Source organism: Echeneis naucrates, chromosome 23, assembly GCF_900963305.1.
Source record: "Echeneis naucrates chromosome 23, fEcheNa1.1, whole genome shotgun sequence".
NCBI lineage: Eukaryota > Metazoa > Chordata > Actinopteri > Carangiformes > Echeneidae > Echeneis > Echeneis naucrates.
Genome location: NC_042533.1, coordinates 7,547,660 through 7,565,210, shown reverse-complemented (window position 1 = coordinate 7,565,210; position 17,551 = coordinate 7,547,660). Strand labels below are relative to the sequence as shown.

The 17,551-nt window shown below is 40.9% G+C and overlaps 2 protein-coding genes across 3 annotated transcripts; one reads left to right on the top strand and one right to left on the bottom strand.

Annotated features, from left to right (window-relative positions):
- Positions 1–767: 767 nt before the first annotated feature.
- On the top strand, positions 768–5,698 carry LOC115036950 (zinc finger protein 135). The gene is made up of 7 exons (XM_029495380.1): positions 768–951; positions 1,654–1,862; positions 2,014–2,106; positions 2,260–2,352; positions 2,618–2,728; positions 3,126–3,249; positions 3,460–5,698. Exons 1-7 carry the CDS (start codon positions 927–929, stop codon positions 5,169–5,171), a joined length of 2,367 nt encoding a protein of 788 aa, XP_029351240.1. The 5' UTR covers positions 768–926; the 3' UTR covers positions 5,172–5,698.
- A 4,602-nt stretch (positions 5,699–10,300) lies between these two features.
- Positions 10,301–17,328, bottom strand: ints13 (integrator complex subunit 13). 2 transcript variants are annotated; one of them, XM_029495142.1, is made up of 18 exons: positions 16,810–17,328; positions 16,133–16,386; positions 15,963–16,037; positions 15,563–15,765; positions 15,287–15,367; positions 15,039–15,129; positions 14,802–14,930; positions 14,426–14,449; positions 13,310–13,394; positions 12,979–13,071; positions 12,506–12,595; positions 12,235–12,413; positions 11,989–12,153; positions 11,724–11,878; positions 11,372–11,602; positions 11,091–11,221; positions 10,848–10,983; positions 10,301–10,557 (listed from the first exon to the last, which is right to left on the bottom strand). In XM_029495142.1, exons 2-18 carry the CDS (start codon positions 16,355–16,357, stop codon positions 10,521–10,523), a joined length of 2,130 nt encoding a protein of 709 aa, XP_029351002.1. In that variant the 5' UTR covers positions 16,358–16,386; positions 16,810–17,328; the 3' UTR covers positions 10,301–10,520. The 2 variants fall into 2 exon arrangements, with proteins under 2 accessions (XP_029351002.1, XP_029351003.1); XM_029495143.1 differs by lacking the exon at positions 14,426–14,449 and having other exon boundaries at positions 16,810–17,324.
- Between the last annotated feature and the right edge of the window lie 223 nt (positions 17,329–17,551).

Genomic DNA, 17,551 nt, shown 5'->3' with positions numbered 1-17,551 from the left:
TTTAAGCAACACCGAAGTACATAATTCAAGAGGGGAAATACTGTAAACCCCTCTATTTGCTTTCTGGTTTTAGTAAAGTCACATAAAGCAGTCATTGTCTGGTGTTTTAAGGCAGGATAACTGATACTTATATGACCCACACCTGTAAAAGCTGATATCTGTGATCTGGTCACTGTCCACCTTAATGAAATCTTGGAATTATTTTGTCTTCTCTCCACAAGTGGCCTATGAGCAAAAAATATTTTGACAGTGTTATATGTATATTGTATTTGTAGGTATTTGTCAATAATAGAAAGGTAAAATGCCTCCATGTTTGGTCTTTGAAGTGAAATATCTGACATTTCATGTAATTTCAGATACATTTGCTAATGGGATTTTTGTCATTATAGTGATTAATCAATTACACAAATAACAGAGGCATAACTTTTTGGATTAAAATTGTAGTGGTTTGTGGTTGTCATGCATCACAAGATGCAATGTTTTGTTGTTTTTGTTTGTGAGATCTGGTATCTTTCCTCTGATTGGATGATGTACTATGTTAGTCTTCTGTTTCATATGTAAATTCACATGTATAGATGACAGCAGTCAAAATTAGAAATGTCATTATTAAAAATTTAACTAAAGGTTGAGCTTTGGGGAGAATCCATCAAGTCGATGGCTTTTGTTTGGTTTCTGTTCCTTGACTGTGGCGTTTCAAAAGGACGTGCTTTTATTTTATAGAGAAACATCCGCCGGAAGCACTCAGACTTTTGTTTTGGAAAGCCGCTCTTACGGCGGCCGCCATTATTCTTCCTGGCTTGACGTTGGGAAGAAAGACGGTTTAATACTTTTAAACATTGCATTTGGCGGTAAACTACTACGCTGCCGGTCTACTCGGTGCCCTCGGTTCATTAAGTCTAAGATTAGCGACACATCTTGGGAACAAAATGGAGAAACGGTCCGACACCCCGGGTGAGTTGCTAAGCTAACAGCAGCAAGCTAACGGCATCTGCCGCCGAGAATGGTGGTCAGAAAATAAATGCAACATGTGCCATCTGCTCCGGCAAGCGGACCTCCCGCTCTCTGCCGGCGGCTGGCAGACGTGTGGCTCGGTCTGTTGGGCTATTTTGCAGCTAAGTGTGATAGTTAGCCTGCCAAGAAGCTTTAGCGCGGACCGTCTGATCTCAGATTAATTCGCCCCTCTCCTGGATGGATGCTCCGATCGGCCGCCGCGCCGTTCGGTGCTGTAAACCGGGACGGCCGCTTCCTGCAGCCCTAAACCGTCTGCTGCAGGTCCTCCAAGCTTAACTCAAACTCGGCTGCAGTTTGGCGCTCATTCTGATCGCGACTGCACACGCACACGCAGACGTGCACACTTTGAAACCGTCCACAGCTATCAAACCGGAGTCCGCAGCGCTGCAGCGCCCCCTGGAAAGCCAGACTGTGGACTGCAAGATTAACACAGGATTAAAAAAACAAACAAAACACACAGCATGTAAACAAAGTTACAGATGAGCACTTGCCCCACAGCTTGGCTTCTATATGAATCATCTTGATATAGTTAATGTCTAAAACATGCATACTTAGTTTTAACCACATTTATTTAAAGGTAAAAGGAAAAATCATCTGGTGACAAACATAATTTCCACACTCACTTTGGCCCCATGTTTTCAGGTGTTGGAGGCGGCCTTCCCCTTGCTTCCCTCCGCTTAATGGCTTCCCCTCTGCAGCTGACATATTCGTACATATGGCAGGTGATACGGCAGCGAAACGTGAAGCAGTATGGGAAAGTGGAGGAGTTTGTGACCATGGTAACACAAACGGTTCCTGAGCTGATGAGTTTCAAGCAGACAGCCCAGCTCCTGTTGGGACTGAGAGCGAGGGTGAGTTACATCATATGCATCTAATGGTGGAGCCTTGATCTTAACAGAATAAGAGGAAACTGATCAGTTTTGCATTGTATCTCCCAGTAAGTACATGTTTTTATTTGGTTAGGTTTTTTCCAATGACTACAATCATTCTCTTGTCATCTAGATTATTTTGGATTTGCTTCACAAAGATGGCCCTCCAGATTCCCGAGCTATTCAAACTCTCATAAATAAGTTGAAGATTTCTGCATCTGCAGGGGTAAGAATGCAAACATTTGTTTATGAAAATTACAAAGTCCTATTCTAAATATTGGTTTGCACGGCAGATAATTATCTAGAATTAACTCAGATTATTTATTTATTTATTGATTTAAATTTTTTTATTTTTGTTTCACATTTCCCTTTTTCACAGAAGGACTCAGAGGTCGAGAAATCTCAAACCAACTTCATGGTACTAGTCCAGAACCTGATTAAAAGCCCTTCTGAAAGGAAGCGCTTCTTCCAGGTAGCCATGTTGTCTTGATGTTGTATAAGTCAGTCGTTATTGCAGCTTATTTGAATGTAATTAATTGTAATTAATGTTATTTATTAATGTAATTCTTTGTAGCTGTAAGCTTCTTGTTTCCAGAAATTGAAAATATGTAACTATACAGAGAATTCAGCTGAAGTGAAACACAGTGCATGGACCCATAACTTCATATATTTCTGCTTTTGTATTTTTGTACAGAGTGTTCTGTTCTCATTTTAAAGTCATTTTCTTATCTCTGCAGGACGTGTTCCCTGTTCAGTATGGCACGAAGTTTGACACAGCACTCCAGGCTCTGACTGCAGGGCTGGTGTGCAAGCTGGAGCAGCTTCTTCCTGTTCCCAATCTGTCCCAGGTATAAGCATGTACTGTGACTAGATTTTTTTTCATTTACGTCACTGCAGTCACAACAGAGGCTACAAGCTGGAGACAGGAACTTCAGGAACTTCCTTCAAGGGTGTTTTTTGGTTGGTTTTAACTTGCAGGCCAAACCAAAACTCAATGTCACGATAATTTTTTATTAAATAACTAATTAAATAATAATAAAATAACAATTTTATACGCATCATATCATTATTAAAGTATTCCACTTATTTAGCGTCAAGTCATTTTAAGGCCTTAAAAATTGTTTGTAAGATGTTTTACAGATTATAATTGAAGCAATTTTGAGACCTCTTTCTGAAAAGGATGTTATAAATAAAGCTACACTGCTGATGTACTCCTTACTTCCATTTTTTGCCTTTTAACTTCAGCTTGGTGGCATGATCTCATCTGAGCCTGCTGTCCTGGAGGCATGCGGAGGCTTCATTCCTGACCCCGGGGACCTAAAGACTCTCCTCCTTCACCAACAGGCCAAAGGGCTCCTGGGTGTTAAAGGTATATTTTAGACTGTTTTGTACTAAGATCTGGTAAAATGAAGCTCCTTATGTAAAAAAAACAAACTCTATATGTAAAGAGTTTTGTTTGTTCATTTGTTTTAACAAAGTAGATGAGACAGTAGACTGATGTTCATGTGGCATCACTTGTTGAACACTGTAAATTATTTGAGAAAATGCAAAGAAAATTACAGTCTTTTCTTTTGTACAGCCACCATCTCTTCATCAGTGGGCGACTGTGTGCTCTCTTCACTCGCCTTCCGTCCCAAACCAGTAGAACCGCCGCCGCCGCCGCCGCCGCCGCCGCCACCACCACCACCACCACCAGAATCACCAAAACAATTAGAGGCCGCCCTCGTTGAAGCAAGCCCAGCCTCCTTTAGTGACACTGAAGACTTGGGTGTGATGTCAGATGACATGGAGAGCACAGTAACCCCTGCTTCCAGACCACAGCAGGACAGTGACAAAACAAATGTTGAAAACACTGCAAAGGAAACAAGTGTCACCACACCAGCTCAGCATCAGAACCTGATGCCAGACAAAAGTTCCACACAGGAAGAGTCTCCGACAGCTCTTCCAAACACTGGAAACAATGGAGCAACAGGAACACCAGAGAAGTCTGAACTACAGCAGCTGCCCTTGAAATCAATTCCTTTCAGGGTAGTTCAGATGCCGATCAAGACTACTCCCAGTGTACAGAATGCAGGCAGCGCAGGAACTAAAGATGGCCAAAAGCCCCACACACAGCGAGTCACGTTGCATCAGTGGGTGTCACAGATTGCCACTAACTCTCTCTCACTCCCAGCCCTGCCACCACTTCCCCCACCCAGTCTGAGTGCAGGAGATGACATGAAGCCAAGCTTAAGAAGAAAAAAGCAAATTCGGCCTCCAGCTGACAGATTCACTTGCAGTGTGTGCAATAAGAGCTTCCCTTATCAGTCCAAACTGATGGACCACGAGCGTATTCACACAGGAGAGAAGCCCTTCGTTTGCACAGCATGCAACAAAAGCTTCCGAACGCAGGCGTTCCTCAACAACCACTTGAAGACCCACAGCACAGCACGACCTTATGCGTGCGGCCAGTGTGGCAAGTGCTTCACCAAACTGCAGAGTTTGACGAAGCACATGCTCGCTCACAGCGGCCAAAAGCCTTTCTACTGCAACATCTGCAACAAGGGCTTCACGCAGTCCACCTACTTCAAGAGACACATGGAGTGCCACACGAGCCAGATGACGTTCCCCTGCAAACACTGCAGCAAAAGCTTCCCAACAGCTTTCAAGCTGTCGAACCACGAGCGCTGGCACACCAGAGATCGCCCTCACATGTGTGAGCGCTGCGGGAAGAGATTCCTTGTGCCCAGCTTGTTGAAGAGACACATGGGCTACCACATTGGTGACCGTCAGTATCTCTGCTCCCAGTGCGGTAAGACCTTTGTCTATTTGTCTGACCTGAAGAGACACCAGCAAGACCACATTCCCAAAGCAAAGATCCCATGCCCGGTGTGCCAAAAGAAGTTCTCCAGCAAGTACTGCCTGAGGGTTCACCTGAGGATCCACACCAGGGAAAGACCCTACCGATGCTCCATATGTGACAAGACCTTCACTCAGGTCGGAAATCTGAAGGTTCACATCAGGTTGCACACCAACGAGCGACCTTTCAGCTGCGATGTATGCGGGAAGACTTACAAGCTGGCATCCCATCTCAACGTCCACAAAAGGACACATACGTGCAAGAAGCCCTGGACGTGCGATACGTGTGGGAAGGGCTTCTCTGTCCCCGGGCTTCTGAAGAAACATGAGCAGTTACACACAAGAGACGCAAATCCTGATTTTGCTGGTAAACGGAGGCACAGGGGGAAGCACAAGAAGCACTCCCTCAAGAGGAAGTATGATGAAGAAGACGAGGGCAGTGATGATTATTAATCAAAAAATATATTTTGTAATAAATAACTCTGGTCAGGGCTGACACTGATAAGTGGTGTTGTTGAGCCGTGTCCTTTTCAAAGTGAGACTCATTTCCTTGATGATCAGCTCACCATGATGGTTTTGGGTTGTGAAGTTTTGAATAATGAATTTTGCTGAGCTTTAAATATTAAGACCACCAATATGAATCATAACTTGCATTAAAATGATTATTAGTTGGCTACAGTCAATCATTGTTGAACTTGACATCATTACTGTAATTATTATGATTAGGTAATAGTTTAGGAAATGGTGCCCAAAGCTGCCACATTTTTAAAACGGGTAGATTTTTAATAATTTTTTTTGGTTGGAAATAAAAAAAAAAACAAAAAACTACATTGCTATAACAAACATTTACAAGATGGATATCATGAAATGTATTTCAATGCATGAGACTAGATTATTTCTCTGCTGTGTAAAAAAAAAAAAAAAAAGAAAAATAAATGCTCTAGTATCATAGAAAACATTTAACTTTGTTATGTTCTTGTGGAAATCGTAGTGGCTCAACTACTTTAACCACATGCTTTTATATGTATCCTTGAACTGTAAACATTACACTTACTCAGCTTTTTTTAGATTGAAAATAGGCAAATTTATGTTTCTTAGAGAAAGAAGACATTGAGCATTTTGATTTAGATAGACACAAATCCTTTGATATCATGCAAATGTGTAATGAGGTGGTGCTATGTATCTTTGCTTTACTTACTCCATTGTGAGTGGCCTTTTATAAGCCACAAAGTGATGTACCTGTTGTCAGTGTTTTTTTTTTTTTTGTTTTAGTTTTTGTTTTTGATGTTTTACAGAAAAATAAACATTCTTAAATAACTACTTTTTTACTGGTGTGCTAATTCATGTCCACTGTCCCTCAGTGGCATTTAAACATGAGCTAATGTTTTGTCTCTATGCTCAACTGACCAACTAGGAACAAAAAAGGTGGTTCTTCAAAAATGAAGAACCCAAAGCAGGATTACAGAATCAAAAATGGCCAACATGGGGGTGTGGGTACAACAGCATAGTTTATGGTTTACCAATTCGGTGGATGTGGGCAGCTCCCAGGCTGCAGAAGTGTAACACCCAGCCGCCTTGCCCTGGATGTGGGTATTCATGATAGCTGGAAATTTTATTTACTTAGCTGTGGAAGTCTGAAGGTTGTTTTCAATGGAGTCCATTTTTATTTCACACATGCAATATCAAGTAATCTACAGTAGGTGCTGCTAGAGCACACATGAGCTCCTGAGGGGGGATAGCACGGTTATTTTCGTTTAATTCTACTTCTTTATTTTGCTGCAGAGTTATCTTAGAAGTTCGTGGTGGTACTTAAAATTTAAAACAAACAAAAAAAAAGTTTTCATATTTTGTCGTTTAAATTGTGCGTCACTTCCTACGTCCAAAGCCGGCGCCCTTACCTGCAGCAGGTGTGGAGTTTCTGAGCCTGTTCTCGGTGAGATAACCTGAACAAGTCCAAGAACAGGTGAGAACAATAACATTGGTAATTTGTTATTTATCAGAATAATATTAATTTCAGACCCAGAGCTGATATAGTTTTGTTTTGTGTTCAGGTAAGTCGCTGAACGTGGATATTTAAAAAAAAAAAAAAAAAAAAAAACCCAGCATGTTTGCTAATTTTAAGCTGTGTGTTTTAACTACATTAAAATTGGTTCTGTTTTATCTTGTTAATGGAGGCATTCGTCTTTTAACCCTCTCAGTCCTCCACAGATGCTCAGGACATCCTCCATGGATCTGCACTTTTCCCCTTCCTCCTTTATGCTCCAGGCAGATTTTGCCTTGGTGTTTCATTCAAGCTTCCTCAGCTGCTCCTCGCTGTCTTTGTTTAGGAGCAATTTTCACAGAGAATAATTTGTATAGTAAACGCAATATCAGGTTTATTATGATGACATCCCTGTATCTAAGTAGAGCAATTTTCTGACTTTGATTGAACTTAAAATTAGTTAAAGAAGACGAAGAAGAAGAGGAGAGGACAGTGAGACACTTCTCACACATTTCCCATAAGTCAACACACATTTGCTCTGTTGAAGGTAATTTGTTAAGAAAAGAATACTTTTACCTATTTAATCATGAACATTTAATGATACAGTAGAACACAACAGAGAAATGAAATGTACAACAGTGAACAAAATGTGTTGCAATGAAAATAATTGTCACCATTGAGATGCCTAATCTGACGCACCAACAGGCTGAAGTGAGATCGGCCATCTGTGGTCCTGTATCCTAGTAACCACTGACGTTAAACTGGACCTGTTGTGGCGAACAGGTTGTGTTCATGACTGCAGTGACGATTGGGTTCATCCTAATTGTAAACACACAGTTTGTGGGCGTATTGTGTTGGTGAAGACACTGCACTTTATTATGTTCAGACTTTTCCAACTTCACAGATCTTTGAATGGACAGCAGAAACACACACTGGGCCTATCCCTTAGTTAGCAACAGCACAGTGTAGTGGTGAGAAAGGACACGCATCCCAGATGAAGAAGCTCAACAGAGGGAAACTCACCTTCCTGTCGGGCACCCTTGTCCTTTTTAACCAAAAAGCTCTGGACTTCTACCTCACGCTACTGCTTCTGCTGAAGAACGTGATGCACAATCCAGGTTTCTACAATTCTAGATGTAATTCTCCTGCATACATGCTATAAGCCCACACACATATGAGTGTGAAAATAGTAACATCAGCTTCGTCTCCCAGCTATTTGTAGGTGATGGAGAAAGACCTCTGCCCCACTGGATGATGTTTGAGCTCCAAAGTCAGACGTCCAAATGGAAAGGTTGCTGGAAGCTCCTGTTTTGGAATGGATGGTGTTTTGTGGCTCTGGAGGGATCTGACAAAAAGTGAAGAGAGACTGAAAAAGCCAGATAATTCTCCAACTCAGGTCCATCAGACTGACCAATCACACAGATATTCCCTTCTTTTAAAATCAGATGATTGATTGATGATTTCGCTGCATGAGAATTACAAGGGAACTGAGCAAACTGAGCTGCCTGCATCAAAAACAAATTCCCTTATAGAAGCAAGTTAGCAGAAGTTAAATCAGATACATCATTAAATATTTCTGAGCTGTTAACAACAGCCAGACATTATAATGGAGAATTTTCATCAGACACCGCTCTGTCAGCTCTTTTACCACCATCGGCACCGCACAGTGTTTACCCTTCACTGCTGCTGACCCCAGCCTCTTACAGTGTCACTACCAAGCTGACACATGAGGTCGTAGACGGGGAATTGCACACCACTCGTCTGACCCTCCAACCTCAGATGAAGGAAAGCTCCCTCTGGACTGAATCTCACAGAGCCGACCACACTGACTCAGAAAGCCTCCCCACAGTGAGCTCACAGGGTAAGTCTGCTGCTGTTGACTATATGGGATTGTTCTGGCTGCTTAGTCATTCAGGTCATATGTTGGAATGACTTGACCTCGTTTGAAAGGGAGCCCACAGCTGAACGGAGCTCAGTGGATGCATGAATGGAGGAACATATGGCCTAATGTAGGGTTGGAAATATGAGATGCATAGATGACACAGAAAACAAATGACTATTGTATGGCATGTTGAAGGACAAAAAGAAATATACATCATGGAATACCAATTCCAATTAGTAAAAATAGAAAAGAAAAAAGCTATGCAGCATTAACAGATGATCATATATTTTTTTTGTCTGTTAGGGTCAACAGTGCAGTCAAAATTTTTAGATGGCAAAGTTGTTGACTAATAATGTCTTATTAACGCATGAATCAGTTGTAGAGGAGGATTGAGAGTGTGTTTCAACCACAAAATGATTCCTCTGGGCCTATCAAAATAGATTCTCATTTTTATCTGGTTTAATTTGAATGTGAGTTACATTAAAAGAAATATTTAGTTTTAGTTATATTTAGTTAATTTAAGATATTTAATATATTTAATCTGCTAGAACAATAGTAAAAGGATAACCAGTTTATAAATGTATGAACTCTCCTCTGTTGGAATAACTAGAGTTTTTGTGTCGCCCCTATTTTGCAATTGTCACTACCATTTCTCTTAACTTATACTGAACTAACACATCAGCTGCAGCTGAAGATCATGCAGATGATGATTTGCCAAAAGACACAAACACTGAAAGAAACTGTATGATTGGGTGCGGGTTCATGCAGTATTATTGCCAAAGATTCTTGTTTATAATTGTTTCTCAGTTAAAAGATGGAAGGATTGATGATCAATTCTTTCATTTTTTTTAAATAAGTCAGATCATCTTTGACTTATGATATCCTGTTAACTCTGGGCTGAAGCCAATACAGTCACTGCCATTATACAACAATATAGTGACTTCTCAGTTATTTCCAGATGTGTCACTGACCTCATACTTTGTGCCTGAGCAGTTATCAAAAACTCAGCAAAATGAGTCAATTCAACATGTTTCCAGCTACATGTGAGAAGAATCAGGATGTGATTTCTCAGCTAAGTGTAACAACGCAGGGTGCATCATTGGGTCAGCTGACGCAGTGAGGACAAACTGAATTGGAGTCTTTGTTGTCAACATCCTTGATGGAGCCCTCAGGGGTGATGTTTAGCCCAGTTTTACCTTCTTAGTAAACAACTGTACAACTGCTGTACCTAGAATAACACACACCTTTTTCGGTGCAACATTCTAGACAACAAGCAAACTGGACTCAAATGGGCTTTAATCCAGCTCTACTTTGAAAGTACACTGGTTCAGTATCTGAGGGCTATTCTGAGCCAACTGCTCCCTCTACTGTTCAGGAGCACCACACTACACCCTCTTCACATCCACTGTGCAGCTCACGGCCTTCCATGAAACTACCAGCAAGAGCAAAGAATTGCTAAGAGGACATTGCAGCCTGGTGCGTGTCATTCAGATTTTTCATGAACAAAGAAAAAAGCAGCACCTGAAAATTCTCAGGTTTGCATCAACAAACATACAATTTCTCATCCCTCATACGTTTACAATGGCTTGACCACTTTTGAAAACTTGTTTCAGTTATTCAGCATCATGTTTCTGTATACAGAAAACCAACTGTAATATTTTAGCATTGGATTCAAAATTCTTAACTTTCACATACAAAGTAATTTGTCCAAACAAAGTGTTCTAGTGACAGCGTTTATTGTTACACAATATGTGAACTGCATATCTACAAAATTGTGGGTAAAAAAAAAATTATAAATTGCTTGTTAAAGTTCACCATCTATTTTATTTGATGTCCTTGTTTTGGGGTATAAGGTGGCACTCGAGTCTGAAAAACACTATGGTCCACAATCGAATCATTGGAAAGGGAAAAGTGACATTATGGCATATCCAGGGAGACATCATCTGGACGCCTTGCCATTTTCATGAACGTCAATCCTATAAACAAGGAAAATAAAGTGTCAGCATAAAGTCAAGTTTTAACCCTTATATTTATACCAGAAATATATGAATCATCTGTCTGAGGAGTTGTCATAATTACTACGTGTTTCACCTGAATCCAAATCAACATCTATGTCAAATTTGTTTAAGGAGCTCCTGAAATGTTGAGCCCATAAAGTCACGTATAATCACGTTTTGTTACCTTATTCTTGAATGTGGTAGCATAAGAAATATCAAGACAGAGAAAATACAAAGTGACAGATGAATGTTATTTGGCAGTAACTCACCCATTCTCGTCTTTCAGGTGCTGGTACAACTCAAACTTGTTGTTGACAGAGCTCGCTCTTCCGACAAACTCCTGGTGCTTCCTGGAATTGGCAGTGGTGATGCGATTGGTCCACATGGTGAGGAGTGAGACAGGACCTGCAGTGACAGGGAGATGAGGGCACAGATAAAAACATACTGAACATACCTAAACTATTTTGTTGATGATATTGTTCTTATCTACAGAGTGTGATGATTATTGGTACCCTTTGCTCTCTCTGGAGGCTGAACGTCATCTGTGGACAGACGTGGTTTCTTGTTGAGTGGCTCTGGAGAGTCTGGAGAATCCTTGATCACTTCTGACTCCTGATCTTCTTTTTCCAGCAAACCCTTTAGCCTTTAAGTTAAAACAGGACGGTGAGTAAAAGGTATGTAGAGCTGAGTGAGCCATCTAGTCAAAAACCACTGATAATATTGCCCCCCCCCCCCCCCCCTTTTTTTTTCTTTAACTGATTGTTTTCATAAATGTTAACACAGCCACAGTTACCTCTCTGAGTCCTGCCAGCTTTTGTCCTCTGTGTCTTTGCTGCCATTTTTCTCTGTCCTGTCTTCCTTCTCCTCCCTCTTCCTGCCTCTCTTCTTTCTCTCCTCCTCCTCAGGAGGTTTGCTGCGACAGGCGATGATACAGTCCAGAACCCGTTGGTGTCTGTCCGTGGCTCCAGCGTGAGTTTTTACCAATGTTTCAAGCTCGTTCCACATGATGCGATACTGTTCGTCTCTGGAATGACATCAGTGCAAAAGCATTTGCTAGCCTGGTGATTTTTACTTTCATAAACTGCAACACTGATATTTCTTCCTGCAGGATAATGGAAGTCACATTTATTTCTCTTAACACGTACCTCTTGGGGCCCTTTCCTCTGGAGCCAACAGTAGAGATAGGAAGTGGGTCGTTTTTCCTCTCCATGTCCACCAGGTTGTAAACAGTCTTTTGACAGGTCAGAACATCCTCTTCAGTTAATGTTTCTTTCACTATCAGGTTAGCTAGAGGAACCACCTAGTAGAAAAAAAATAGTAATACACAATTCTAAAGATGAGCAGATAAGGACAGCAGGTAGATTATCTTCTTTATTTGAATGAGGAATCAACAAGGATCATGCTGCTTACTGCCTGCATGTTAAAAATTGTGGTCTGAGAGATGATCATTGGCCAGTAGCGAGTGTAACGCTCCAGCTGTGCCTTAGCCCTCTCAGCTGGCAGCTTGCCTGAGGGATTGTGGGAAGACTCTGACACTGGAGTCAGTCTGTTCTCCCTCATGAATTCACCAAAGTCCTGAGGAGGACCAGAAAAGCATCAGTTACTATTAAAAACTTGGTGCTCATTTCAGCACAGTTGAGATTAAACTGGGCTCACTGTGATTCTGTAGTCCGTCACTCTGCCTCCACAGCCCTCACTGATGGAGGGGGGGTCCTCCAGGATGGACCGGTTGCTGTTGAGCACATGCAGGAAGATCTCACCACCATGGCTGCTGAGCATATGGCTGATGACCTTTGACCCTGACTTCCTGGGCTGCTCCAGCAACACTGATCGACCTGCGATCAGTCAGTAAGAGAAGTTAGTCAGCTGGTAAGCTAAATAATTAGTCTGTAGATAAATTCAACTTGTTACAAGTGAAATAATTCACCGTTAAGGAGAAAATTTGTCAGGCATGATGAAGGGCGGCTGTTTACATCTGTGGGGGAGATGCGATAGGCTCCCGTACAGTAATGTAGTTCTGTGGTGGAAAAAAGGAACAGGTACATCAAACCAAATCAGAATTTTTTTGACAGTTGTATCAATTCTGCAACTGACAATTTGTGTCAACTTCCTAGCTGTGCAGGAATTTTTTTATTTTAATTACAAATGCTATATTTTTTTCTTAAACTACAATTAACCACAATCACAATTATGAGAATATTTGCAAAAATTTTAACCAATATAAAACAAAAAATATTTAAATCTCATACATGCATAAATAATGACATTTCAAACTAAAATATTGAACGTACCTGCTTTGATATTGAGCTACTAAACACTCCAAGGTTAATACACAATATTAAATACTAAAATTTAAAAAAAAAAAAAGCACTGTATTGAAGTACTGATGATTGTGCCCACCTACGCTGTTGGTTCTTGGAGTGCACCATTTCAGTGTAACCGTCTCTTTGAGGCCATTCTCTCGAGTGCTGGTCCCAGCCATGTGCAAATCTCCTGTTTCAGGGCAAGATGATATGACAAATTAGTGATTTAAATCATGTTGGACATAAATAAAATCACCATTGTAGAGAAACTGCAAACATTTTCAAACATGTTTAATAATCAAACGGAAACAGTAACAGTTTCAGTGTTTGACTAATTTGTGGAATTCCCCGGAAATGTTACAATTAAGAACGTCAGAGAATTAACCCTAACCCTGATAAAACTTCTATTGTTTACTTTTAGTACCTACCACTTTTGAAGAACTCCAAGTGAGCATCCCTGTGATGCAGGAGCTCAACATCATAATTGGCTGACGTGTTGGCGTGTTGCTCTTCCTGCCCACACGCAGAGACAATAACAAACAAGTCAGCAAGGGTGAGCAAACACGCAAACACACACATGTATATGCTCAATGACACTGCTGATTTCATGTTCGAAAAGGGTGACGATAATGGGCAAAGTAAAAGGAAAGTGTTTGTTCGCTGGATGACTAAATTGTTTCCTGTAATCAACATTACAGTGTACTTTATTTGTATTTTTGTTCACACAATATTTACAGTAGCTTTTGTCCAGCCAATATATCTGACAGTTTTATACATTTCTGCCCAAATTTGCTGGAACAAATACTCTAGAGACAGACTTTTAATCACAAGTTAAATTTTGAATTTGCTACACTTGGTAAAAATCCAGCTTTAGGACAGCTAAAGGTGGACTTATGTTTAAACATTCAGAGGATGGTCAGGTTTAAAAAAAAACTAAATAAATAAATAAAAAATAGTTGTTAAAACAGCACAATGGACCACACAAAGACACTAAAGGGTGAGTGAGTGGGAACTGATGAGGTAAACAAAGACCTGAGGAAGTTTGGGACAACTTTTAGAGTGAAAACACCTGACAGACACTGACAGTATTTAATAACTCAGAGAAGAGGCAACACTGGTCACAGATGTCTTGACTAAAAAGCAGCTACTGTAATGTTCTTTGGTTTTGTGTTATTATTTGGAAGAAAGATTTCCTTAAAACAATCAAAACTTGTTGATTTCACCAGGAAAATTGAAAATTTTATTTTAAAGCAAACTAATACAATGTTGCTATTATTCAACAAACGGGTGATTTCAGACATGCAGGATTTACACTTTGCAATCCCTTGGAAAAGTCAAATGAAAACTTTTCCATATGAGACCAGAGTTGCCCGTCCTTCACTTGAGCCTCACCAGCAAATCTGCAGATCATATATCATTTCAAAATGAACTAATGACACTGTAAGCCTGTTTGCAACAGTAGAGCTCAAAATCTATACTATATACTACACAGTGTAAACTCTGCCCCTTCCTCACTTGCATGTGTGTGTGATAAGAGTACTAACCTGTTCGCAAACATTTAATGTGGGCTAGCAAAACAGAAAATACAGCATGAAACCAGCAGCAGGTTCACAGTCATATCAACATGCAGATGAGATAAACAAAAAGACTGTAAAGTTCATGGGTCATTAGAGGTGAGGAAGGGCTTACACATAAAGATAAAGCAAGCACAAAGAAAAATGTGAAGGCTGTGATAGAAAAGGGAAAACAAAACAAAACAAAAAAAAAAAGCCATCATCAAGTAAAAAGTCTAAGTGGTGCACTGCATTCTGCACATGATAACATTATTCTAGCAACAGAAAAACATATTTAAATGTTTATGTGAGTTTTAATTTGACAAGGCATGTAAAAGGCCAGACTAAAGGTCAGGAAGCCCCTTACCTTCATGGGGATGTTAGTTATGGTGGTGGAGGCCAAGTCGAAGTGCTGCTGGACCAGAATGTTGAGTTTTGTGGCGAGGTGCCTGCCAGCACGAACACTGTGAACCTCGCTGGTGAGCAGAGGAGAGATCTGAGACAGCCAGAGGAATGAGAGAAACAGTGAGGAATAACAGCCGTGATGGGAAATTATTTGGAGTTAAAAATGATCAATACTTTTTGCTGATTTCTTAGTGCCCACCTCTTTCTTAGGTCGGTCAGACACCAGTGTGTCTTCACCCTGGGGGTAGATGTGAATCAAAACCAGATCACACTGCTGAATGGCCATCAGCCTGAAACACACAACAGTGGATTAAGGAAAGATCAAGTCATGATCATATCACAGGTGTATCTTATTTTAGTATTAGTATTATTGATAACATTTTAAGGCCTTTTCTCTCCAACTACATTCAAAGCAAAATCACGTAAGACGTTTTTTCTGAAGCTGACCTGTCTGAGCCTGCTGCCATCTTATTTTGTTCTATAATGGTCTCCTGAATGCAGTCTTCCAGCATACGCACATGAGTATCACTGTATGATAAAATGAAGAACACAATTAGAGAACAGTCCTCAGTGATGTTACAGGTTAAACCAGCTTCTTTCATAAATATCAATAATCCCTTTGAAAAGCTCCTACATGTACACAAGTCCAAAGCTACATCACATTGAGAAGTCTTTCATCCTTCTATTCATATAAAAATAATGACTGAAATGTGGGGTGTTTACCTTTTAGCATTAGTGAGACAGATAATGCGCCCCCTATTGGCAACTCTCTCTGCTGTGTCCATCAGCATGGTGCGCCTCTCATGCTGCAACTCTGTTATCTTGCATAATGACTCCACCGCTGCAACCAATCCATGCAGGATGCTGCAGCATTCAGGGTCCTCCCGTGGGTTAGGTGGCCCGACAGCTGCCAGGGCTGACATAAGCTACCAGACAGGAAGAGAAACCACATACAGACATTGCATGTCTAATTCTAGAGGAAACTTTTGCAAAAATGTAGTCACTCATGTTTCTTTGATATGTCCCACTTCTCCAAATTCTTCCAACCCAGAAGTGTAACCAGACACTAGCATTACAATCTTAGTGCAGGCAGCTTATTGAGTTTTACCAGGCAGAGGTTTACCTCATGGGTGCTCTGCTCCTCCTGCTTCCAGGAATTTAATGTGTGAAACTCTGAATCACTCACAATGTAATTAACCTGTAAAATAAAGGAGTGGAAGCAAATTTTAAAAGCAATTATATTAATTACATGCAAGTCCAAATTAAAATACAAGCAAACAAAAAAAATCTCACAAGTTTGTCCTTTGGATAAACATCATAGAGAATCCGGCAGTACTCCATGGAGCACTCCACTGCACAGGTCCACAGGGACTTGGACACAGGGGCCAACGGAATAACCCCTTGAGCTCGACTCTTTGTCAGAACATCACACTCAACCTGCTGACGACTTGACTCAGCCATGTAGGGACAGTGGTCTACCACGAAGACCGTCTTATGAGACACTGAGAACATCTTCATTATGAAAATCTGCTGATCCGTCTGACACTCTGTAAGGATAGCAAAAAAAAAAAAAAAAAAAACAACAACAACGTTAAGTACTGCATACAATGTCTTGCAATAAGTGCAAAATTATCTTACTATTTTAAAATTATAAATGCAATGACTACTGTAAACTGAAACTCATAATTCCTTCACCCACGCACAGGGGTGTGTAAAAAATATCCAATTAATTTTAGTAAATATTTCTTTTATGTGGACAAAGACATTGTGGCATTGGTCATTTAAGTGCGTGGGATCGACAGCTTAAAACATTACGGGAGTAAATGTACAGAGGAGGTATTATTTTAAAGTATCCCCACCATCGTCGTGAATTACACACTAAACATATGTATGAATCGGAGGCCTTAGTCCGCATTGACACACATTAACATGTCCAAATTCCTGCTGTCGGTCCCTTCGTGTTAACTCACCTGGGAGAAACCTTGAACTCTTTGGGGTCAGACAGTGATCTGTAGCGGCGGGAAACGGTGTCTGCTCTCTTTAGTTCGATTTTAACTACGAAACAAAAACAATCTTGGGGACCAAACGAGAGGCCCGACCGGTCTCAGGACATGTTATTCACCGGGAAGCCGAGGAGCACGTCGGTGCGGCGCTTTAGCCTGCTAGCTAACGCTCGGCGGAATCATTCGTTCGCTGATTCACGTTTACTCGCAGCGACACGAAGGTTTCCCCATCATGCCATTTGTGTGATGATAAGCTTTAACTTTTCTATTTAACTCCCTTCCGAGCAACACTTTACCTCACTATGTTTAAACGCTTAGAATGACTAGCGCTAACAATACATTTGTAAGTCATTGCAGGTTTGTTATTGGCGGAAATATGTCCGCTGGTGTTCCGTCAATATATTCCTTCCCCCAACTGTCAGGCCGCTCGGGTGGACGGTTCCTACCCCGCATCATGGCGGGGATTAATACAATGTGATTTTACAACAGATTGCAAACCAGTGGATAAAATTACAACAACAATAATAGCATTGTCTTTATTCATCAATAATGTGTTTTTCTCTCCTTTTTTTATCTTCCACTGTAGTTCTACACCAACCAGCAAGGGCTCTTGCCTCAGACCTCACAGGGACACGCTGTCTGATATTAATGTAAAATACACTGTATTGTTGGAAAGGGGCGTAACGTGCTGTGTGAAATGTGTCCGATC

What these genes read in the sequence shown, in the direction of transcription:
- LOC115036950 (XM_029495380.1), top strand. Translation starts at nt 927, where the DNA reads ATGGAGAAACGGTCCGACACCCCGG. An exon ending in AGATTTCTGCATCTGCAGGG is followed by an intron (nt 2,107 to 2,259) that starts GTAAGAATGCAA and finishes CCTTTTTCACAG; the next exon opens with AAGGACTCAGAGGTCGAGAA. An exon ending in AGGGCTCCTGGGTGTTAAAG is followed by an intron (nt 3,250 to 3,459) that starts GTATATTTTAGA and finishes TCTTTTGTACAG; the next exon opens with CCACCATCTCTTCATCAGTG.
- ints13 (XM_029495142.1), bottom strand. Translation starts at nt 16,357, where the DNA reads ATGAAGATGTTCTCAGTGTCTCATAAGACGGTCTTCGTGGTAGACCAC. An exon ending in CATTAAATGTTTGCGAACAG is followed by an intron (nt 13,395 to 14,425) that starts GTTAGTACTCTT and finishes GCGTGTGGGCAG; the next exon opens with GAAGAGCAACACGCCAACAC. An exon ending in CACCTGAAAGACGAGAATGG is followed by an intron (nt 10,558 to 10,847) that starts GTGAGTTACTGC and finishes CCTTGTTTATAG; the next exon opens with GATTGACGTTCATGAAAATG.